This window comes from Theileria orientalis, chromosome 1 (assembly GCF_000740895.1).
Source record: "Theileria orientalis strain Shintoku DNA, chromosome 1, complete genome".
Classification (NCBI taxonomy): domain Eukaryota; phylum Apicomplexa; class Aconoidasida; order Piroplasmida; family Theileriidae; genus Theileria; species Theileria orientalis.
The window spans coordinates 1,531,696-1,554,095 of record NC_025260.1 but is presented as its reverse complement, the minus strand read 5'-3'; the positions used below and the strand labels follow the sequence as shown (position 1 = coordinate 1,554,095).

Below are 22,400 nucleotides of genomic sequence, written 5' to 3'. Positions count from 1 at the left end.
ATATATTCACACTATGAGTACACGTATATTATTTACAAGTGCTAGCTAGCATGAGACTCCAATACACATTTACAAAATAGTCAACACATATAATCTAACAGCCGTCTGAATACCATATAGTCCAACACGAACAAAATAGTCAACACATTTAGTCGAACAAAATAGTCAACACATATAATCTAACAGCCGTCTGAATACCATATAGTCCAACACGAACAAAATAGTCAACACATTTAGTCGAACAAAATAGTCAACACATTTAGTCGAACAAAATAGTCAACACATATAATCTAACAGCCGTCTGAATACCATATAGTCCAACACGAACAAAATAGTCAACACATATAATCTAACAGGATTAATTATGTGTACTCAAATACAATGGGCCAGTAAATACTAGAATGGAATGACCTAATACACACAGGCACTAACAGGGCGTTTAAAAGTTGAAAAACATATTAGCACATGCTTTAATCAATTTTTCTTCTTATTCTTCTTTTTGATCTTAGAAGCAGCTAATAAAAGTGCAGCATCGGCTCCAGGTGGCCCCGCCAGTTTCGGCTTATTGACAACAGGAACAGCAGTCTAAAAAAGATATTGGTGAATCAGTAGCTAGTAATAATAGCCAGTAGTAATAAGCAGCTAGTAGTAGTAACTAACAGCTAACAACTAACTATTAGGTAGTAACAAATAACAGATAACTAGTAGTAATTGGTGGACATTGACTTACGTTGGTTGGAATGTTTGTCTGTTTTATGATCTTCAAGTTGGGGTTTGAACCGGGCGGCCGATAAAGTGCAGTGGTAGTGACTGTGTTTTCGAGCGTGACTGAAGGCGATGGGTCGCGTTGTGTGTATTTAAACTGCGAGGCCCTGACGTGTACGTGATACAGCTCGCCAAAATCGACCTTTTTAATCAACTTTCCACCGTGTGTGAATATTTTGAAACAGCAATCCACTCTCATCCTGGGCACAGTGGTGGCGGTTACAAAGTATCGTCCATCCGGGGAAAACTCACAAGTAACAGAGCAGTCAGACTAAGCAGATTATGTGTTAGTTTAATTAGAGTTAGGGCAGATTAGGTAGTCGTATAACTAACATGGCGTTATAAATATGCATAAGCGTTAGGGTGTAAACAACTCACTTTTGATTGCGCTATTTTCCTTTTGGTTTTCATGTCCCAAATGTCGATTTCGCCTCTCAGATTCCCAAACCCTCCCATCAACACTAACCGGTCAAAGGGGTCTCTTTTCACCGTGTTCCTGTTATTCTTTCCGAAACTCAGCGTTTTAAGCCCAGTGTTACCGTCGTACAGGTCAATCTGTGTTTATTCATTTGTTTGTTTATATATTTGTTTGCTTATATATTTATTTGTTTATTTACATATTTCTTTATTAACATATTTCTTTATTAGCGTAGTATTCAGCATACTAATACAAAAGCAATATGGCATTCAGAGTACTAATACAAAAGCAATATGGCATTCAGCGTACTAATACAAAAGAAATATGGCATTAAGTTATTTATGGATTGTTACCTCTGCCGGCATTGGACCCTTCAAAATTAAAAACTCGTTTTTAGTCAGTGACCACGAGATATCGTGAATGATTCCCTCACTTACGGTACTTATTGTTTTGTGTTTACCATTAGACAACTAAAGTTAATATTAGCGTCACTGTGTTATAATAACTAGTAAACTATAAGTGGAATTGTTATCTAAAAAGTACATTGATTAGGTATAGTGAATTTGCTCCGTAGTAGGATGAAATTCCTTTAACTGCATTTGTGAATGTCCTGAATAGCAGATTTGTGCCTTTATTATTCCAAAACAACTCTCCCTCCTCAGCTTCGTCGAATTCTTTGGCGAAGATCGGCTTTTGTAGCTTGCTTATTGAGTATACTTTTAAGACACCTCTGCCAAATTTACCAAAATTAGAGGCAAAAATACCAATATAACATACACCCTTTTCGTTCTAAACATCAAGTTTTGAGCGCGTATGCTTAAATAGAGCGCATATGTTCAATAGTATTGCTATAAACAGCAACCGTGGCAGTAATAAAAGTAACAATGCCACTAGTATAAATTTAAAACATATTGCGCTTACCGGTGGAGACAGTGATATTATTGAGCCGCTAGGGAGTGGAACACTTGTGCCTTCCGCGTGATTGTTTTGACTTGCAGCAGCACTCAGTGTGACTGTCAGCGTTTCAAAGGGCTCGGAAAAGTTGTTGTCCTTCCACACCTTAATGTCGTTTCCAACCTGCACGGGCATTATTGTCAAAGTCAAACTTTAATATATATGTGCTTATCTAACACACCCTCAAAATGCAATACGACTCGTCTAAAGTCCAAGTCGGAAAACGACTGACTACGTACGACTTTTCGTACGGGAGAGATAGTACATCTTGGCACCCTTCTCCTGCTCATGTGTTAACTTAAGTGCTAGTTGTGCTAAATCAACTTTTAACTATAATTTAGAGCCAATGATTATTCGTGGCCCTTACCTGTTAGGTTGTAAACCTTCAAGTTGTTGGCGTTGTCTTCTGCCCAGTTTGTCAAAACGATCAGGTGCGTATCTAGAGGACTGAACACCACGTTTTTGACCGAGGAATCTGCGGGAAGTTATTCTCGCGCAACTGACCTGAGGGAACTGCGACCTTAGCGACCACGTTCCTCGTCTCCACGTCCAGCAGCTCGAGAACGCTCGAGGACTCCCTCAAAACACACACCTGAATGTTCATTTTATCTTTTCTGACCGGAACTTACCAGATTCCCCCTGTTGCTCACGAATGATTTTAGAATCCCTGATTCCTCCCAGCTTAACTCGAGCCTCTCCTCTGAACAGGTTTCATTTTTCGCAGATGCGTGCTGCGTACCTGAGTTAGACTCGGATTTCGGGTAAAATTTGTAAATGTGTACCATCTTCTTGCTCAGCGCTACTATGAACCAGTAGTTAAACGGGCGAGAATCGCTTCGCAGGCTAACTCCGTTTAGCCTTTCAGAGATCCCATCCATTTGAAATACTTTGTTTAGACTGAATTTGTGTTTCTTTGGGCGGAGAGGAAACTTCTGGAGCAACACCACCACACGGCAGCCTATCAAGATTCTATTCGTTAATTACTGCACTTTTCCCTTTTTTCCCCTCCATCGCTCACTTTTCGTTCCACTTTTACTCAATTAACTCTCAATCGCTTTCATTCTACCCCTATCATGTACACATATTATGCATCAGCTTAGTTTCCAGATTCTCAGTCTGTTTTAATGTACATTACTCTGCACTTGTTTTCCCTGAGCACTCTTTCCAGCTCCTGTGGCCTCTCCTTGAACATTTCGTGGTTGAAGATTGCTCTTCTTATCTTCGGGCTGTTTGCGTCCAGGAACTCCAGCTGGAAGACCCACGAGTTTTCCAGCATCTTCCTGTCGACCGGCGTGTTGAACTTCTTCAGAACCACTTGGAAGTTCACCAGCCCCTCGTCGATGTTCCTCCTCACCAGTTCGTCGATGCTCGGCAGTATTTCCGATATGTTCATGTTATTCGACGCGTCAACCTGCGAGCATTTATTATCTCCGTAAATAAGCGCATCAATATCTACTCATCTGACTATATACTCTATTCGTACCATTCCTATCAGTTTGTAACGCGTTTTGCCGGTCCTCGGCGTCGTTGACCCGCTCACGCTGTTGGCTGTATCTATTGCGATTGGGAAGTTGTTCGGGATGATCGACTTCAGGAACTTCACCTTGTCCATGTACTCGTCTTCGTTCAGTCCTGTGCTGTTCTGACTCGCCGTGTAGTAGCTCTGGCTGTTATAAACTGTTCCCTGGCTTCCCAGCACGTTCCCCTGACTTTCGTACGCGCTGCTTTGACTGTCGTACTGATCATTTGTCCAATTCGACTCCTGCGTCATGTTATAGCTACTCAGTGCACTCATCATTCTTTCCGAGCTGCTGTACACTTCGATCAGTGCCTCCGGCTTAAACGCCTCCAGGTTTTTTATCTGCACGTCTCTGGTGTTCCTTTTCGCCGGCGACCTCAGCGCATTGTAGTTTCTCATCGGGCTTTTCAGCTTATAGTACTCTTCGGTCTCCCTCTGGCGACTCATCACTCTACTTCCCATGCCTTGCCGGACCTCACCTTCAGACTGTCTATACTGCGACTCGTACTCTTCTGATTCCCTTTCAACCTTATCAGGATGGCCACTTTCTGATATTTCATCCAAGTCTTCCTCCTTTTCGTCCTCTTCGCATGTTTCCTCGTAGTTCGCGTTAACGTTGTAGTTAAACACTTGGAACACGAATATTTTTACTCCCGTGATGTTTTTGTCTTCGAACAACACTATTCTATCGTCGTTTTCCGGGTGTGCATCTTCAATCATGTTCTGGCCCCCTTCTGTATCCTCAGTTAAATCAACTGACTTGAGTCGACTTGACAGTGCATCGGTTGAAACTGTCGCTGGTGTCGTCAGCTGACTTTTCAGCAGTTGGCACTCCTTCCTGTTTTGAAACACTATTCTAAATGTTATATTACAGTCTTTATGCCCCAATGACACCAGGTCTCCGTTTTCCAGGTAATGGTCCTTTCTAAGTAGGAAATTATTCACGTAAATCACCGAGTTTGACGAATGTTTACCTATCTTCACTCTAAATGGGACGATGCCACCAAAACTCCTATTAGGTGAACCTACTGTTCCTCTAATGTTTGCTTTTACACTCCCATCTGATTCTGAACCCATTTCTTCCGTTTTTACTCTAAGATTAGTTGCGCTGAGGGGCGGCGATAGCTTAGTTCTCTTTTGGGGCGTCCCGTCAGGAGACTTCCAGTATGTAATGTTCGGGGAGCTGAAGGGCGATTCACCGACTCCGAAGGCTGAGGAGGATTGAAATGTTATTTTACAGTGTTTGGGTGCTATGAATTTAAACTTTTTCTTCGACAACACCAGGTCGCACGTGGGATCCGTGCCTATAACAAAGGGTGTTCTGTTTACTATTACTCTAGAGGGGACCAGATTTGTGTCCTTGAAGGTCGACAGCTTCGGCTCAAAGAATATTCTAAACACGTAGCCGCTCCTATCGAATGAGTAACTCAGGCGTTCAATGCCTTCCGCGCCCTTATCGCCACTCTTTAGTCCACTGGTATCATCCAACTCGTTCTTGTCCGACGTGCCAACCAACTCCGCATTGCTGCCACTGCAAGAACGCCTTAGCACAGTTCCCTTCCGTGCTTCAGACTTAACCACAATCTTCTCCGGACTCCTCTCCACTTTAACATATTCTGACGGGAGACTACTATACGAACTCAGACTCAGAGCGTCCTTAAAGTCGTCGGACCTTTCCGACAAGGACCTGTAGTTTAACAAAATGTCCAGCGGGCTCTGGTTCTCAGGAGACCTGTTTGGCGTCTTATAGTCCGAATCCAGTGGGCTTTCAAATTCGTCCAGCGACGACCTTGCCGAGTCTTCCCCGTAGTTTTTCCTCTTCTCCTGCTGTGAAAACGTGTTCTTTCTGTCCAGCTTCGCAGATTCACTCGATCTCGATCTGCTTCTTCTCAACACGTTTTCGTTGAACCTTTTTCTGTGGGCGAAGTTGATCCTCTGGAAACTGCCCTCGCTCGAGTCCGAACTCGAGCTTTTGAAGCCAGTTGAAAGGTCTCGAATGTGCGAAAGATTCACGGACTCCATTCTAAGAGTTTCCAGTGCCGAGTCAGGCGCGTTGCTTCTGTATACATTCCTCACTCGGTTCACCAGCGGAGACCTCCTCAGTGATCCTAGATCAATAACGGGCGACATACTAAAAACTCAAATTGCAGTCAAAACGATAGATCAAAATTGATTGTTTCATATGTATAATAGTAATTGTGGCAATTACGATTTGGTATAATAAAAATTCAAGGACTATAAAAATCCATCAAGCCGAAATTTACTAATGAAAGTGCGTACACATTTACTATATTATAAAGGTATGCACAGTTAATCAAGCAATTATAATTATTATACTGAATATGTTTGCTATATCCCTTTGGTATTAAAATTTTAAAACCGATGTTGACGCTAAAATGTGTAGTGTCTAAAAAATATTATCGTGGAGAGCGAGCGGTACTCACCAAAACACATAATATAAAACTTTAGATGAAAAAAGGAACGAATAATTTAAATTGCAATAATATCTAATAATTGAGGAATTAACACTGTTTGATTCCCCACATTAATGTTATGAATATTGATAAGAAAATGGCCTCTGATTTTAGTCCTTAATGGCATATATTAGTCTCATATATCTACATTCTGCTTAATTTTTTCGTACTAGGGTCGGATTCTATAATTTAAATTGCTTTCTACTCAATTATTTTAATTACGTGTCTGTTGTAACGTTTATTTCGAGTTTAGCATTCCTTCCTCATAAATTTTATAATAGGATACGCGGGGTGTTTATAATTTTAAACACCGGACCTTGTTCTGTAAATTAAATCTCAAATAGATGACAATCGCATTATCTTGTACTTACTAGTGTATTTTTTATAAATTGATCATAGATATAAAATGGCTTCGAAAAGTAAGGAAAAATTGAGCGAAGCCGACGAGTCGTATAAGGAGGAACTTGATTCTTTGGTAGCGGAACTGTTGAACCTGGATCTGACGAGCAGTCAGTCGGAGACGATACTGCTGAAGCTGGTGGACCACGCGACGAACGACTTCGGAAACATTTCGACGATCCCGAAGGCGCTGCAGTTCCTGATTTCACACAAGGTGGCACTGGACGAGTACTATAAGCGCTACACGATGACGAACGGAGAGGATAACTACGCGCTGGTGCTGCTGCTGGAGCTAGTGAGTTTCCTGGAGGCAATAAACATGTCGGAGCCAGCACCGAAGGGAGAAAAGAAGGAGGAGACGGAGAAGGAGGAGACACCGTCGTTTAAGTTGCTGCTGTACAAGCTGGAGGCGAACCTGGTGGCAGCAAGGCTGCTGACGCAGATAAACGTGGGCCCGCAAATTAACGGACACGGAAGAGAGACCGTGGAGTTTAAAGATGACAGATACAGCTATAAAATTAGCGAAAAGACGAAGGAGCTGCTGAGAAAGAGAAAGGTAAACGACTGGGGGAACGAGTACCTGACGTCACTGTCCTCGCAGATAGTGGCGTACTTCGCAATGGCGTCGACGAGGCAGGCATACGTTAATTACCTGCTGGGGAAAAAGTTCCACCTTAATAAATACGGAACACACAAGGAGTTGCACAAAAACGGAAACGTGGAAAAGGAAGGAAAGCCGAAAAACACAAGGCAGACAGTGGTCCTGGAAAACAACGTTAACCTGGTTATCGAGGAGACGCTGAAGCTGATAGAGGAAATGACGACGTACTGGGTAGCAAACGGGTTCGAGTTCGACGCAATCGACCTGCTGCTGGAAGTGGACAGAATCGAGTCGATAAGAGAAAAGGTGTCTGACGACCACGACCTCGTGACGAGAGTGACCAACTACCTGGCCTCAATCTCGTTCTACGGAGCAACGTACAACGAGTCGGCGAGAATACTGCACGTGACCTACGAACTGCTCCTGAGAAACAAGAGGTACGTGGAGGCAGTGAGAATAGCACTGAAGCTTAACGACCACGTGAGAGTGATGGAGGTGCTGAACAGCTGCGAGGACAAAAATGTGCTGAAGCAAGTCTCGCTCTTCCTGAACACGAGTAACCTGTACATCAACACGCTGGCGACGAGTGAGCTTGCAGCGTCAGCAGCAGCAATCAGCAGTAAAATGGGAAGACCAGGGGCTTTATCAGGCTACGGAACGAGTGTGTCGTTGAGCTACGGGCTAGGAGGAGGCTCGAGGATGGCAGTGGACGAGGTAAGCTCGGGAAGGATGAACCTGGACGGGGAGACGGGAGAAAACGACGCGGAGCTGGACGAAACGCTGGTGTACCTGAACAGAGGAGAAAACAGAAGCAGCCTCTTCATGTCGATGTGCAAGGAGCTGGACATACTGGAGCCGAAGCACCCGAGCGAAGTGTTCAAGGGGTACCCCTCGAAGAGTAACCTCTCGCTAAACCAGACGCTCTCAGGAGTATCGATAGACTCAGCAAGAGATAACCTGTCGTACACGTTCGTGAGCGCGTTCATCAACTGCGGAAGCTCAATGGAAAAGCTGATTAACCCGCAATATAGGCCGTCATCAGTGTACGCGGAGGGAAGCGGCGAGGGAGAAAGAGGAGATGGAACTGGAAGTGGAAGTGGAAGAAGTAGCACAGAAGGAATGAGCACTGCAGCAGGAGATGGAAGTTCAGCAGCGACGTCGACGACGAACGCAGCAGCAGAGCTGTTTAAGCCGAAGGACGGAGAGTGGGTGTTTAAGCACCAGGGCTACGGGCTTATGTGCGCAAGCGCAAGTCTGGGGCTGGTGCACCTGTGGAACCTGGACGAGGGGCTCTCGGCAATCGACAAGTACCAGTACAGCTCAGACCAGTACGTGCGCTCAGGATCATACGCAGCCTTCGGGCTGGTGAGCTGCGGAGTCATGTCGGAAATGGACCCAATACACGGACTGCTGACGGATAAGCTGGACTCGACGAACTACCTGGAGCGCCTGGGAGCGATCCTGGGACTGGGCTTCGCGTACGGAGCGACAAACAGAATGGACCTGCTGGAGCTGCTGATACCACTGGTGATAGACCTGAGCAGCGTAGAGTGCTCGCTCTTCAGCAGCCTCGCACTCTCAATCATGTTCGTGGGCACGGGGAACCAGGAGTCGTCGGAGGCGATCCTGCAGGTGCTGATGGAGTACCTGACGAGCTACGAGTCATACAACCCGACGCCAGTCTCGGCAGCAGGGATGGGCGGAGCCTCGGGAGTGACGAGCAAGAGCGACCGAGGGAGCGCCGGCCCCGAAAGAAAGGGAGTCAACTACAAGCACGTGAGAATGTACCTGCTGAGCCTGGGACTGCTCCAGCTCTGCAGAGGAGAGCTCTGCGAGCCGCTGCTGGAGGCGCTGAAGGTGCTGGGCCCCCTCGAGAAGGTGGCAGTGACGGTGGTGGAGTCGTTCGCCTACGCGACCTCGGGCGACGTGCTGAAGATACAGAGCCTGCTCAAAAACCTCATCTCCTCGAAGACGGCGCAGGAAGAGGCGCCGGCGGCGACGGACAAGGACAGCATGGACATGGACCTGGACGTGGCGCCGTTCGACAAGCAGAACGCGAATTTGCACCCGGGAATGGGCGACAGCGTGACTGGGCAGGTGACGCAGGGCATCCAGCCCTCGCTGAGCGGAGAGGCGGCGCTGGCGGGCGGAGCGCTGCTGGGAGGCCTGGCCTTCAACACGAGCACGCAGCCGCTGGGCAGCGGGCCGCAGACGAGCGCAGGGCAGACGGTGAGCGGGGGCTCCCAGGGCGCAGGCAGCAACAACGCGACGGTGGGCACGAACACCAGCGGCAGCAGCACGACGTCGTCGGGGAGCATCAACGGCGCATCTGGCGGCGGTACCACCGGTAGTGATAGTGCGTCCGCAAGTGCCACCAGTAACGCTAACACTAGTTCGGGTAACACTAATTCAGGTAACACTAGTTCGGGCAACGCCAATACCAGTACCAGTAACAACGCTAACACGAGTTCTGGTAACGCCGCGCAAAGCGACGTGAAGGACGACGACCAGGAAAGGAACCTGGAGGAGCTGTACGGAGTGTCGGTGCTCTGCATCGCGCTGCTGAGCCTGGGCGAAAACATAGGCTCGGGCATGCTCGTGAGGCTGCTCGAGCACCCGCTGCAGTGCGGAACAGTCCAGGAAAGGAGAGCAGTGCCGCTGGCAGTGGCGCTCGTCAACATGTCGAACCCGGCGCCGCAGATCGTATCGCTGCTCTCGAAGCTGACGCACGACTCGGACCGCGAAGTCTCGCTGAACGCGATCCTGGCGCTGGGCCTCGTGGGCGCAGGCACGAACAACTCGCGCGTCTCGCAGCTCTTCCAGACGATCGCGAAGCACTCCTACCGCGACGCGACGCTCATGTACGTGCTCAGGGTGAGCGTGGGCCTGCTCTTCATGGGCAAGGGCACGCTCACGCTGAGTCCGCTGCACTCCGAGGGCTTCCTGCTCAACAAGGTGGCGCTCGCGGGCCTCGCGGTCGTGCTCTTCTCGGCGCTGGACCTGCGCAGCCTCGTCTGCGAGGACTTCCCCTTCCTGATGCTCTTCCTCGGCATGGCAATCAGGCCGCGCTGGCTCGTGACGCTGAACACGGAGCTGCAGGTGGTCAACGTGCCCGTGCGCGTGGGCGCCTCGGTCGACACGATCGGCACCGCGGGGAAGCAGCGCAGGATCTCGGGCTTTCAGACCCACAAGTCGCCAGTGCTCATCGGCGTCGGCGAGCGCGCGGAGCTCGCGACCGAGGACATGGAGTCGCTCTCGCCCTACCTCGAGGGCATAGTGCTGGTGTCAAACGTATCATCGTAGTTGAAGAAGAGGGTTAAGTGCAGTAGAACTAATGTTACTGTTCCGTTTTTTGTGGTACACCATTTTACGTTTAGTTAGCACGCTGTTACTTGTTTTGGTGTTGTGCGAAAGGATTTGCAATGTGCAGTTATGTGCAGTGGCCAGAGTTTAGCGATACCGGGAGCACGGATCCTGTTACTCAGTGGACTTGCACAAAATACAAATCAGGGGAGTAGGCTGAACAACTAACATATAGGTGCAACGCAGTAAAGGCTAAATTAGCATGGACAGCGAGTCTGCAGTGTTGATCTTTAGCAGCTTTGCAATTTTGATCAGATACTCGAGGTTGCTCCTGTAGCTAGACGGGGGCACTTTCGGCTTCAGGTTTGCCAGACTCTCGAACTCGGAGTCGATGAACAGCTCCATTGACCTCTGAAGAACCGCAAAAGTCTCACTGTGCTCGTAGTAGGCCGATATCAGGTTGATGTAGTACTCTCCAATGAGTTCAACGTACATGTTCACATTCTAAAAAGAAATGGAGGGTTGTACAATGCTAGGTCATATCTGGATGAGTAAGTAACTGGATATGTAACTAAGTAACTGAATATGTAACTATGTAACAATATATATAGGTAAACTAGTCAGCAAATCAGTGACTAAATAACTAACTGAGTCAGTGAATGACTGAGTAAGTAACCGAATAGGGCAACAAACGAATAAATAACCATATTAATAAATGTAAAACCTACTTCGGAATCGGTCTGTGGAACTTCATGGCCTGAAGCACTCGGCGCGGTGTTTGACAGTATTGGCTGGTGGTAGAACTGCAGGAGGTACGACGAGCTCCTTGATATGAACCTGGCCACGTTCTGCGATATTGAGTAGAGCAGTGAGTTCATTTCAAACTCCTTCACCAGCTCGGCGCTCTCCCTGTGGCCGAAGACGACCTCGCGAAACGGGTCCAGCATCTTCGCGCTCAGCTTCCAATCGTGCTTCTCCTTTAGACAGTTGAGCACGTTCCGGTCCATCGTGTTGAGAAACTGCGGGTTTAACGACGCCAGGAGTGACTCTACGCTGCCGACGATTCCCTTTTGCAGCTCCAGCAGCTCCAGCATGAAGTCGCGGCACTTGACTTCAAACGCAGTGTTGATAGGGTTCGTTTGCACCTTCGGAGTAGTGCCGCTGAAGTGGCCCGTGACGTACTTTGCCACCTGATCACATGTCAAATCAAACTCAACTTTTGCTGCGTTCAACGCGCAGTATACGTGCAGCCAATTCAGCACTGTGTGCGGATCCCTCTCGCCACTGTCGGAGTCAGCAGTGGCAGCTTGAGAGCCGGCAGCACCTGCGGCAGTCCGGCCAGCGTCAGACTCATTCGCCGCCTGCAAGTTGTTCAGCTGATTCAGCAGGTGCTTGAACCCGTTGACGCACTCGCCGAACTCGCTGTAGTTGTGCTGATACTTTGCCAACGAAGCCTCAGACCTGCTGTGCACAATGCTGATATACTTGTCCAGTATGTCAAAGGGTATAAAATTCATGTACTCCTAAAAAAGTCGTTATTTGTGTCAATCAGTGACTCGTAAATACACTAACGCGTTTACCACTAATGACACCCTGTAAGCATTACACTATCAGCTAATACAGGCCTGTAAGGATTACGCTATCCAATAAGGCATGAATAACACGTAGACCTAGCTTACCAGGTGTGAGTCTATCGTCAAGTACTTCAAGTACTGCCTGAATTTGACAAATATGTCCTCGAAGGTCGTGAATATTGCAGTCAGGCACCTGTGCAAGGCCTCATCGTCCTTCAGCGTGGACACTAGGTAGAACACGTTGCTGTTCAAAATGCACGCCGACAGTGTGTTGACTACCAGTTTTCTAAAACTCTCCTCCAGCTGGTCCTCTAGTGACACTTCGCTGCCTTCCTTACCAAACGACCTCTCCCTCCTCAATTTACTGCGGTCGTCTGCCTCAAATCCTTCCACGACGCCTACGTGTTTATAAAATGAGTGCGCGGTTACCTTGGTTATATTCTACGTACAGCCCTGCCATGGAGTAGAATGGGCCCTTGAAGGCCGTGAACACTAGGAACAGGTACTTTAAGAACGAGTTGAGTATGCTGCTCAGGTCCTCCAGGTGACTCGGCAGGTCCACTTCCTCCTTGTTGCGTGCAAACAGGTCGAGCCCCTTCTCTGCGCACAGCAGTCTCAGCTGGTTCATGAACAGCTCCTCCAGTTTGTTTTTCAGGTGCCTGTTCAGCAGGTTCATGTTTCCATTTCCGTCCTCGAGAATGTAGTACTTCACGTATCTCTCCAGCGCACTCTTCACCTTGTCTTCCGCAGCCTTATCAAGTTTAATCTGCCGTATTGCCACGTCTGCGTTAAATTCCTTTGCTCTTCCCTTAGTGCCCTGATCTCCCTGATCCTCCTGGTATCCCAGATCCAGCTTCACCAGGCTGTAGAAGTTGTACGAGAGGAGGACGAAGTGCACTATGTCCACTGTCAAGTCCTCGAGGATGATGTAGTACTTGTCCATTATTATTCCCAGCGTCTGCGGGATGTTCGTGTTAACCACGTTGTTCAGGCACGTGTCGTAGTCGCTCTTCAGCTGCGATAATATTTGCTTCAACTCGTCCAGGTCCTCCATGCCGAACCCGTCTGACCCTAGTATTAGGTACCTCTTCATTCTGGCGTCCGCCCTCTGACTGGTGAACGACTCCTTGTTCGACAGGTTAAAGCTTTCTTTGTGCGATAGGTATGAGGCGATCAGCGCCTGCACCGACTTAATGTTGTCGTCCCAGTTATAAATGAGCGACAGCACCTTCTGGTTACTCGTCAGCAGTGCTTTCAAGTTCTTCAGTTGGCGGAGCTTATACGTTTTGTCGTACTTGCGCTCGATTGACACCGTCAAGTTCTCAACTCTCTTCAGCGGCTCTGCCAGTTTTTTAAATTCCACGTCCCTATCGGGCAGACTCTTCAGGATGTCACGCAGGTCATTCAGGCTTCCGCAGGCGTTGCTTTGAATAACCTACAATCAACCGTGAGGCTGCTCACGTACCTCTACTGAGTACCAGATATCTTTATCCAGTGCTGTAAGCCGGTTCAGCAATGTGTTAATGTACAATTCCGTTTCCTCTACAAGTTACGTCAGAATTAAAATGGAACATTACCTTCCGAATAATCATTAAAATATGATACAGTTTCATTTAAATCACCAGAAATTATGGAATTTAAGTAGTTTTTATCATTGCAAGTTAACACTGTTTGTGAATTGTCCCTAAAAGGGTCGTCTTCCATCTTCTATTTTACAAATAAGAGAAAAGTCACCAAACTACAACATACATATTTAGACAAATTATGAAGTTAACATCTATTAACCGCTAGAATTCCAATTCCAAAATTAATTTTAGAAGGAACCGAGGCAAATTATAAAAATGTGTATGTTTTCTACATAAAATTATCCTAGGAATTCTGTGTAGTATGGTGTGGGGAAATGAGAATGTATTTTTAATAAAAAGTCATTCATTTTAAGTTTAAATTAGTTTAATTTTGTGTATATTAATTTTAAAATGAAGGACAAAGATGCTGAATCTGATGAAAAAAAGAAAACTCAGCCGCTTTCTGAGACTGAGGTTAAAATTTTAAAATCATACGTAAGTTTTTCTTAATTAGACCTAAGTCCGAATCATTTTTTGGTGTTACTTATATTTGGTTGTTTGTAGTTATTGAGTCTTGGTTTTGGTTAATTTTCATGCATATGTTCAAATTTAATCGCCATTTTGTTTAGGGTGTAGGTCCGTACGCAGCTCCAATTAGAACGGCCGACAATGATATAAAGGACATAATTAACAGAATCAATAAACTATCAGGTGTGTTTTAGTTTTACGAAGTTATACGCCTTATCTCTCTAAAAATGGTTTGACTGTGACTTAGGTGTAAAGGAAAGCGACACTGGACTGAATCCACCACATATGTGGGACTTGGTGCTCGACCAGAGGTCATTACAGGAAGGAGCACCGCTGCAGGTCGCAAGGTGTACAAACATCATCGACCCCGGGACTCCTCAGGCCAAATATATAATCAACGTGAAGCAAATCGCTAAATTCGTAGTGGTAAGTTAGGCTCTGTTCCTAAGTACATTAAAATTCAGGGCTTGGGAGACAAGGCGGCGGCAACGGACATAGAAGAAGGAATAAGAGTTGGGTAGGCAAGATAGAAGTCGCAAACATAAAATTGCTAATTCATGTTTAGAGTTGATCGTAACAAATATAAAATACAAATAACGCTGCCGCCAAAAATAGACCCATCGGTCACGATGATGACAGTGGAAGAGAAGCCGAACATAACATACAACGACATAGGTAAGCATATAGTTTTAGTGATGGAACATTTACGAATTAAGTGTACAGAACATTTACACATTAATTGTAAAGAACATTTACACACTAGGTGTAAATAAACGTTGAAAATAAACAATGGTTAACAGGCGGATGCAAGGATCAGCTGGAAAAGCTACGTGAAGTAGTAGAAATGCCACTGTTGCAGCCAGAGAGGTTTGTGCAGCTGGGAATAGACCCACCGAATGGAGTGTTGCTGTACGGGCCGCCAGGAACAGGGAAGACGTTGACAGCAAGAGCAGTGGCGAATAGAACAGACGCATGTTTTATCTGTGTTATCGGATCAGAGCTAGTGCAGAAGTAAGTGAATAATAAGTTCTGTTGAACTAGTTGTAGTTAAATGTGTTAAAAATGGAAGGGTAGTTGTGTTTATAGCTAGTAACTAATTAGCTTATTTTTGTAGAATTAGTCACACTAATTGAAAATGACAATATAATATTGGCATAAATAAATGTGATAGGTACGTGGGAGAAGGAGCTAGATTGGTCAGAGAATTGTTTCAGCTGGCACGAAGTAAGAAGGCGTGCATACTGTTCATCGATGAGGTGGACGCAATAGGAGGCTCAAGAGGAGAAGACTCGTCAAACGGAGACCACGAAGTGCAAAGAACAATGCTCGAAATAGTTAATCAACTGGACGGATTTGATTCAAGAGGAAACATAAAGGTGCTTATGGCAACAAATCGTCCAGATACACTGGATTCAGCACTGCTGAGACCAGGAAGAATAGATAGAAGAATAGAATTTGGATTGCCAGATTTGGAGGTAAGAAGAGCGGTAGATAGCAGAACCGTAAATGGACAATTGTAAAAGTGAAGCTGCTAATAAATGAATACAGGGGAGAAAACACATCTTTAAAATACACTCGAGAACAATGAGCGTGGATAAAAACATAAGGTACGAGCTGCTGGCGAGACTGTGCCCGAACAGCACAGGAGCAGACCTGAGAAGCGTGTGCACAGAAGCAGGAATGTTCGCAATCAGAGCAAGAAGAAAAAGCATATCAGAAAAGGACCTGATTGACGCAATCTCGAAGGTAATCAAAGGATACAAAAAGTTCTCAGCAACAGGAAGGTACATGGTTTATAACTGAGTGCTTCCAGAAAGTAAAGAGGAAGAAAAAAATTAATTTTTTAAATAAAGAGTATGTAATTTATGTTAAGCACATAAAAGTGGGTTTATCCTGGTAATTAGGAAGTTAATTGGTGATATGTGTACACAGGTGATGATGTTGTGTTAAGGAGAAGATGGAAAAACAAATTCATAAATTATTATGTACTGTACAAATATACGTGAAATTAATGACTCAGTTGAGTGTTAGTGAGTCATAAGAACAAAAGTAGATAAAATAAACCACAAGTAACGTGGAAAGTGAAAGGGAAGTTGTAATGATAAAAATACTGCAAAGAAACAAGTAAAACAGAGATATCGGAGCCAATTTTAAAAAATATATGAGAATTCATATAAAAAGGGACCGATAAAATAAAAGGAAATGGGAGGAATCAGTGGAATATACATACTCGACCTGAAGGGGAGGCTGATCATATGCCGCAACTATAAAGCGGACATTCTGACGAACGTGTGCGACGCCTTCTACGAACACGTGATACTACAGGATTCGGGAGCAATCAAGCCAGTATTCCACACGGAAGGGTGCACATTCTCGTGGATATCGCAAAACGGAATATACTTCATAGCAGTGGCAGCATCAAACTACAACGTGTCGCTCTCAATAGCGTTCCTATACAGATTCATCAACGTGCTCACGAGCTACTTCAAGCACCTGAGCGAGGAAAGCATCAGAGAAAACTTCGTGGTGGTCTACGAGCTGCTGGACGAAATGCTGGACAACGGGTTCCCTCAGGTGACGGAGGTGAGCATTCTGCGCGAGTTCATCAAAAACCAGTACCACCAAATGACAATCGACAAGGTGCGAGCGCCGAACACAATGACCAACGTGGTCTCGTGGAGAAAGGAGGGCATCAAGCACAAGAAAAACGAGCTATTCCTGGACGTGATTGAGAGCCTGGACCTGATCCTCTCGGCGAGCGGCACAGTGCTGCGCTCGGAGATCAGAGGCTGCCTGAAGATGAAGTCGTACCTGTCGAACATGCCCGAGGTCTACCTCTGCCTGAACGACAAGCTGCTCTTCGACATGGACGCGGCGGAGAAGGGCGCGCTGGGCCAGCCGGCCAACTACTCGGACAAGTACGGCGCCAAGTTCGGCACCGTCGAGCTCGAGGACGTCAAGTTCCACCAGTGCGTGGAGCTCACGAAGTTTAACACGGATCGCACAATCAGCTTCATCCCGCCCGACGGAGAGTTTGAGCTGATGACCTACAGGCTGCGCTGCAGAGTTAAGCCGCTCTTCTCAGTCTACGTGACCTTCAGCTACAAGTCGAACAGCAGGATCGAGTTCTACGTGAAGGCGACCTCGCAGTTCAAGTCTAAGTCGATGGCGACGAACGTGGAGTTCCTGATCCCGGTGCCCTCGGACGTTAACTGCCCTGAGTTTAACCCGACGCAGGGGAGCGTTAAGTACCTGCCGGACCAGGACGCGATACTCTGGTACGTGAAGCAGTTCCAGGGCGACAAGGTGTACACGATGTTCGCGTCCTTCGGACTGCCCTCGGTCTCCGACGAGGCGCGGGAGATGTTCTCCAAGAACCCCGTGAAGATCAAGTTCGAGATTCCGTACTACACGGTCTCGGGGATCAACGTGAAGCACCTGAGAATCACGGACAGGAGCGGCTACAAGGCGCTGCCCTGGGTGCGCTACATAACGAAAAACGGAGACTATCAGCTCAGAATGTCGTAAAAACTTTAATTTTTTCCACATGTGTGGCCTATACGCGGTATTCAGGGCTTCCAAGGCTCAGGCCTAGGGTTGTGTGGTAGTTGGTGTTAATGTGTAGTAACTAGGTAGTAATATAGTAGGAATACAGTAAGATGGACTTGGACATTCCAATAATATACTTTTTAATCTTTTATTTCACCTTTGTATCAATAGTGTCGGTCATATTATTGACAATATAGTCCTGGGAAGATTGGGTGTAAAATAGCAATGATTCTGAAAAGATGCTTCGGATTCATACCTAGAACAAACAACAAAATTGCAAACTTTGATATATGTGCAAAAAATGGGCACCAATTGTCCCAAATAGTGAGAGTGGCATCGCAGGTGAGAGAATAGCGAATAAAAATTAAATAAATAGTGTTCTGTTGCAATAAATAACCGATTTATAGAGAAGATGGGATGACGAGAAGTTGTGGAGCCTAATTAAGACGAGGCTGCAGTATATTAGCGGCAGCCTGAGTGCAAGGAATTTGTCCTTTATCGCAAACGGGTTCTCAAGAGCAGGGTTCAGGGAAGCTTCCGATTGGGATGCAATAGTATCGAGGACATATGAACTATCAGAAGTAAGTAAGGGAGAAATAAAGGTGTGCAGAACCTGAGTAACCAGGAAATAGCACTCCTGTTCAACGCAATGTGTAAGGTGGAAGGGCTTGACCCGAAGGTATTCGGGGTCCTAGTGGAGCAGATAAAGGTACTTGCGTTTCAAACGAAGATTTTTTTAGAAAAAAACGGGAGAGATGAGCGCAAGATACGCAGCAATGATTATATATTCACTGGGAAGGTGGGTTAAAAGGTTATTAAACAGTGTAGAATTAAGCTACACGACCCAACTGTAATGAGAATACTCTTGAAATCAATAAAGAATAATCTGAATACCATATCGCTGATATCAATATCGAGTGTTATAAATGGGTATGTAGCAAATTGGTAATATGGATTAGTCAATATATGTATTAATAGTGGCATCGTTACAAAGTAACACGTAGGTTTTACCACTTGAACAACTTTGATGTGAAAGTGATGATTCAGCTAATTGATCCGATCAACAAAATATTGGAAACGGATAGAAAGGTGTTAAGTGGAGCAGACAGTTCGAGTAGACCAAAAGTGAAAAGACAGATAGAAATGAAGACAATAGTATCAATATACCAGGGCTACTGCCACTCGGGGATTTATGATAGGGAGTTGTACAACAAGCTGTTTGAATACATGGTAACACTAGTTAGAATAAGTAGTTTATGTAAAGTTAGTGTAATGGAATTACCAGTGAAAGTGGTGATAAATATAAGTTTAGATTGAAAACAGCGGTAAATTAAAACTGGTTGAGATGATAATAGTGTCAAGCAGTATGAATACATCCAAGTTGCACGTGCGTAATTAGTAATATAATAATAATTAATAGAACGGAGAGTTGATAGAAATAATGAATAAAAAGTTAACCAAAAGGCCAAAGTTATACGACTATGATGGAATATCAATGTACCTAACGGGACTGATGAACAATAAATATGTGCCCAAAGGTATTAGAAGATTAGTGTGAAGTAACCTATTGTTAGGATCAGTAGAGAAGTTGATGGATCAAATAGGCCATAGAAAGTACAAAGGAAGTTTAAATGTGAAAAATAGTACAATATTTCTGCAAATAATGTCAAAGGTATGTGTAGAGACTGTATATATAGTGTTGGATCATTTGGTGTGTGTGAGAGTATTTAACATAATCGTGGAAATATAACACTCTTGTAGTTTCATATTGTTAATGAGAAGCTGTACGAATATGTAATTGGACATTTGATGGCCAGTAAAGATCAATTGACACAATCAGTAAGTTATAATTAGAATTGAAGGTAGTTGTAGCTATTTTAGTTGAGACAATTATGAATTACGACCGTTAACGAGTAACACATAATGAGTAACGTATTAGGATCTGAGTAGCATTATATGCTGTTGCAACTGTATTGATAAGGAGGATGTAAATGTGTTTATTGAACTGTTCTTTGAAACCTTTGATAGGAATCATAGTGAGTCGGCACATCATTTATCAAGGATACTGTATTCACTCGTTAAATTGAACCGGTTGGAATTTGAGAGACATATTGAAAGAATACTAGGTAATAATAATCATATTTATAGTATTAGTGGTAGTAATGGTAACAATAACTATGATAATAACAATAATGATAATGACGCTGGTGCAGGTTATTTGCAATCTGTTGAAGTGAGTAAATTAGAAGTGGTAAATGTAGTGAACACATTGTATTCATTGGAAAAAATCGAGGACTCACAACCTAGAGCTGATTTGTTGAAGAGGATGATCAGTTACGTGAACAGAAATATGAATAAGGTTAGTGTGAAAATAAATAAAATAACGCAAATAATAGTTTTCTCATCAATTGTTGGCAAGCACACTAGGATCACTAACGAAGATGAAAAGAGTGGATGATGAAACGGTGAATGAGTTTTGTAAGAATCGTAAGTTTCATAAATGTAATGCGATGAATGTGCTTTTAGCACAAGTTTTTGATGGAAATAATAATGTGAAAGATAATCTGAAGCTGCTGGAGTTTCTAAACACCCATAACTATTTCAAGGAGATAGGAGATGAGGACTTGGTTAGAATCATGGAGGCTTACAAGATTATTATGAGGAATATTGCGAGTTGTGATGTTGATTCTGAGTGCGATGATGGTGAAAACAGCAACAAATTGCAATTAGGAAGCCCACAGGAGGTAAGGAGGAGTTGGTGTGGGTAAGCATGTGTATGTTTAGGAAGTGATACAAGAGGCACACAATATTCTAAACACGATCGGTTGTAAAGTAAAAGTTAGAAATAAAGTGGATGGCTGCAAAAAGGAAGTTGAATCTAGGGAGAAAGGGCAACGAGTGGAGATGAGTGTGTAAAGTAGACAAACCAGAGGGTGTGAATAATGTTTGATGTATACAATATGTGTATAGAAACTGGTAAAATTGGTATAAACATGGATTCTAAATGGATTTTAGGCAATTTGTGACGAATAAACGTGATTTAGACCGTTAACATGGTTCCTGTGTTAAATTATCCCCATAGATTCCTAAGATTCCATGAATTCAGTAGTTTAAATGGACCCGTAAACTCACCTCCATCATGGTACTCAAAAGTAATTTAATGAAGGGGTTCAGACACACGTATACAGTGTGTATACTCCTTGGCATTGTATCAGTCACCTGTAACATTAGTGGAATCAACAGAATAGTCAAAACGTCAAACGTGAAAACGATTACACCCATAGGTAAAAACGTTTAAATAGGTAAATACGGCTATGTAGTTATGTACTGGTGGTGTGTTTTTAAATTCGGGCACGTTAACACAATTCTAACTTCAGTGTGTAACTTGGAATCCCATTCCTTTGTGCCAAATGGAGTAAAACTAGGGTTTATAAATAACGCGCCCAGGTACGGCAAATATAAACACAAAAGCAGCAATTTTGTGAAATACGAAGAAGGGGAGGAGTTGAGGGAGAGTAGTAGGCACGCAGACCTGAGTCACAGGTTTGAAACGTCACTGGGTGCGAAGCCCAACGCCAACGAGGTTGCACACGGGAAGGCGCCCAGCAGAGATGGGAACAGGTCACTCGTATTCAGCAGGGTGCTTGGATCGCCCCTGAGCAGTTTGCGTGAGGCGCTGTCAAGAGTGACGAAGAGGCACGTCTTCAAAGCAGCAGGAAACCTGTTCCTCCTGGTTAGCAACTATGTGTCAACGGCAGGCTACAAGTACGAGTTCATAGAGCTGCTGGGCCTCGTGCCACTGCGAAGAACAGCGGCGGCCCTTCAGCTGCTGGCATCGCTGCCGATAACCACGTGCTTCTGGCTTCTGAGGCTTTTACCCACGCCCTCCTTCAACGTGCCCGCGTATCAGGTGGAGAAGGTCGATTTCAGCAGGGATGGGCTGCTGAGGTCTGTGAAAAGGAGTTTGGTGAACGGATACAACAGGACGAGGGCGTACGTGAGGGCCTACAGAACAGTGATCGTGCAGGGAGGATGCCTCTCGGCGATGCACTACCTCTCGACCACGTGGGCGTACATGAGTCCGGAGACCGGCTTCCTGAGGGCCTTCGAGCCGCTGTTCGTCTCTCTGCTAACCTATCTGCTCGGCGGAGGCAAGTTTGACGGCCTCGAGTTCGTGAGTCTGCTGCCCGTGGTGGCCGGAATGCTGTATTCACACTACAGCAAGAGTCTGAGTGCGCCGCGGCTCCACCAGACGCTCAACAGTCCGCGCACGCTGATGGGCTGCGGCGCAGTGCTGCTGTACAACCTGGTCAGTGCGCTGCAGAAGGTCGAGTCCAGCAGCTTCTTCAAGGAGAATGTGGACCGGCTCGGCAGAAACATCACGCCCGCGAACGTGAACGCAGCTGCTCACGTGGTTGGCGCACTAATGTTCGTGCCGTTCGCACTCTCAGAGAGCCAGTACTGGAGGGACGTGTATCAGCACGTCTTCAAGAGGATCAGCGGCTCCACGTTGGGGCTGCTCAATCACCTCGCGAGGTCGGGTGTGTATTTGGGCGCATCCAACCTCACGTCCTTCGAACTCACCTCCGGCCTGTCGCCCGTGGGCAAGTCTCTGGTGAATTCCCTGAAGATTACGCTCTTGGGTTCTCTGGACGCCTGCCTCAGCGCCCAAAAGCTACACAAGCAGCACCTTCTCGGGTCACTGTCAGCAATCGCAGGAGCCTTGGCATATTCACTATTCAAGGATTAAT

At 45.5% G+C, this 22,400-nt stretch overlaps 8 protein-coding genes across 8 annotated transcripts; 5 read left to right on the top strand and 3 right to left on the bottom strand.

The window, feature by feature from the left end:
* Positions 1–474: 474 nt before the first annotated feature.
* On the bottom strand, positions 475–3,015 carry TOT_010000636 (uncharacterized protein; the record flags this gene model as incomplete). Its single annotated transcript, XM_009691181.1, has 11 exons — positions 475–585; positions 731–1,036; positions 1,144–1,320; positions 1,537–1,653; positions 1,727–1,972; positions 2,105–2,260; positions 2,319–2,419; positions 2,505–2,612; positions 2,642–2,729; positions 2,767–2,837; positions 2,877–3,015. The coding sequence occupies 11 exons, from the start codon at positions 3,013–3,015 to the stop codon at positions 475–477; spliced, it is 1,620 nt and encodes a 539-aa protein (XP_009689476.1).
* Positions 3,016–3,248: 233 nt separating this feature from the next.
* Positions 3,249–5,786, bottom strand: TOT_010000635 (uncharacterized protein; the record flags this gene model as incomplete). The annotated part of the gene is made up of 4 exons (XM_009691180.1): positions 3,249–3,548; positions 3,621–4,366; positions 4,472–4,681; positions 4,856–5,786. 4 exons carry the CDS (start codon positions 5,784–5,786, stop codon positions 3,249–3,251), a joined length of 2,187 nt encoding a protein of 728 aa, XP_009689475.1.
* Positions 5,787–6,536: 750 nt separating this feature from the next.
* Positions 6,537–10,433, top strand: TOT_010001280 (26S proteasome regulatory subunit; the record flags this gene model as incomplete). Its single annotated transcript, XM_009691179.1, has 5 exons — positions 6,537–7,749; positions 7,885–8,164; positions 8,276–8,810; positions 8,889–9,169; positions 9,428–10,433. The coding sequence occupies 5 exons, from the start codon at positions 6,537–6,539 to the stop codon at positions 10,431–10,433; spliced, it is 3,315 nt and encodes a 1,104-aa protein (XP_009689474.1).
* Positions 10,434–10,744: 311 nt separating this feature from the next.
* Positions 10,745–13,711, bottom strand: TOT_010000633 (conserved hypothetical protein; the record flags this gene model as incomplete). Its single annotated transcript, XM_009691178.1, has 7 exons — positions 10,745–10,770; positions 10,808–10,937; positions 11,162–11,956; positions 12,113–12,405; positions 12,437–13,442; positions 13,473–13,549; positions 13,585–13,711. The coding sequence occupies 7 exons, from the start codon at positions 13,709–13,711 to the stop codon at positions 10,745–10,747; spliced, it is 2,454 nt and encodes an 817-aa protein (XP_009689473.1).
* A 272-nt stretch (positions 13,712–13,983) lies between these two features.
* TOT_010000632 (26S proteasome subunit) lies at positions 13,984–15,903 on the top strand (the record flags this gene model as incomplete). Its single annotated transcript, XM_009691177.1, has 8 exons — positions 13,984–14,046; positions 14,202–14,283; positions 14,348–14,526; positions 14,565–14,617; positions 14,666–14,775; positions 14,901–15,111; positions 15,272–15,575; positions 15,649–15,903. 8 exons carry the CDS (start codon positions 13,984–13,986, stop codon positions 15,901–15,903), a joined length of 1,257 nt encoding a protein of 418 aa, XP_009689472.1.
* A 399-nt stretch (positions 15,904–16,302) lies between these two features.
* On the top strand, positions 16,303–17,628 carry TOT_010000631 (clathrin-adaptor chain; the record flags this gene model as incomplete). The annotated part of the gene is made up of 1 exon (XM_009691176.1): positions 16,303–17,628. One exon carries the CDS (start codon positions 16,303–16,305, stop codon positions 17,626–17,628), a length of 1,326 nt encoding a protein of 441 aa, XP_009689471.1.
* A 246-nt stretch (positions 17,629–17,874) lies between these two features.
* TOT_010000630 (conserved hypothetical protein) lies at positions 17,875–20,565 on the top strand (the record flags this gene model as incomplete). The annotated part of the gene is made up of 15 exons (XM_009691175.1): positions 17,875–17,991; positions 18,057–18,230; positions 18,260–18,366; positions 18,478–18,579; positions 18,654–18,738; positions 18,787–18,879; positions 18,962–19,036; positions 19,070–19,187; positions 19,224–19,321; positions 19,411–19,488; positions 19,589–19,805; positions 19,896–20,008; positions 20,046–20,136; positions 20,176–20,393; positions 20,434–20,565. 15 exons carry the CDS (start codon positions 17,875–17,877, stop codon positions 20,563–20,565), a joined length of 1,818 nt encoding a protein of 605 aa, XP_009689470.1.
* A 223-nt stretch (positions 20,566–20,788) lies between these two features.
* Positions 20,789–22,399, top strand: TOT_010000629 (conserved hypothetical protein; the record flags this gene model as incomplete). The annotated part of the gene is made up of 2 exons (XM_009691174.1): positions 20,789–20,933; positions 21,027–22,399. 2 exons carry the CDS (start codon positions 20,789–20,791, stop codon positions 22,397–22,399), a joined length of 1,518 nt encoding a protein of 505 aa, XP_009689469.1.
* Position 22,400: the final 1 nt, after the last annotated feature.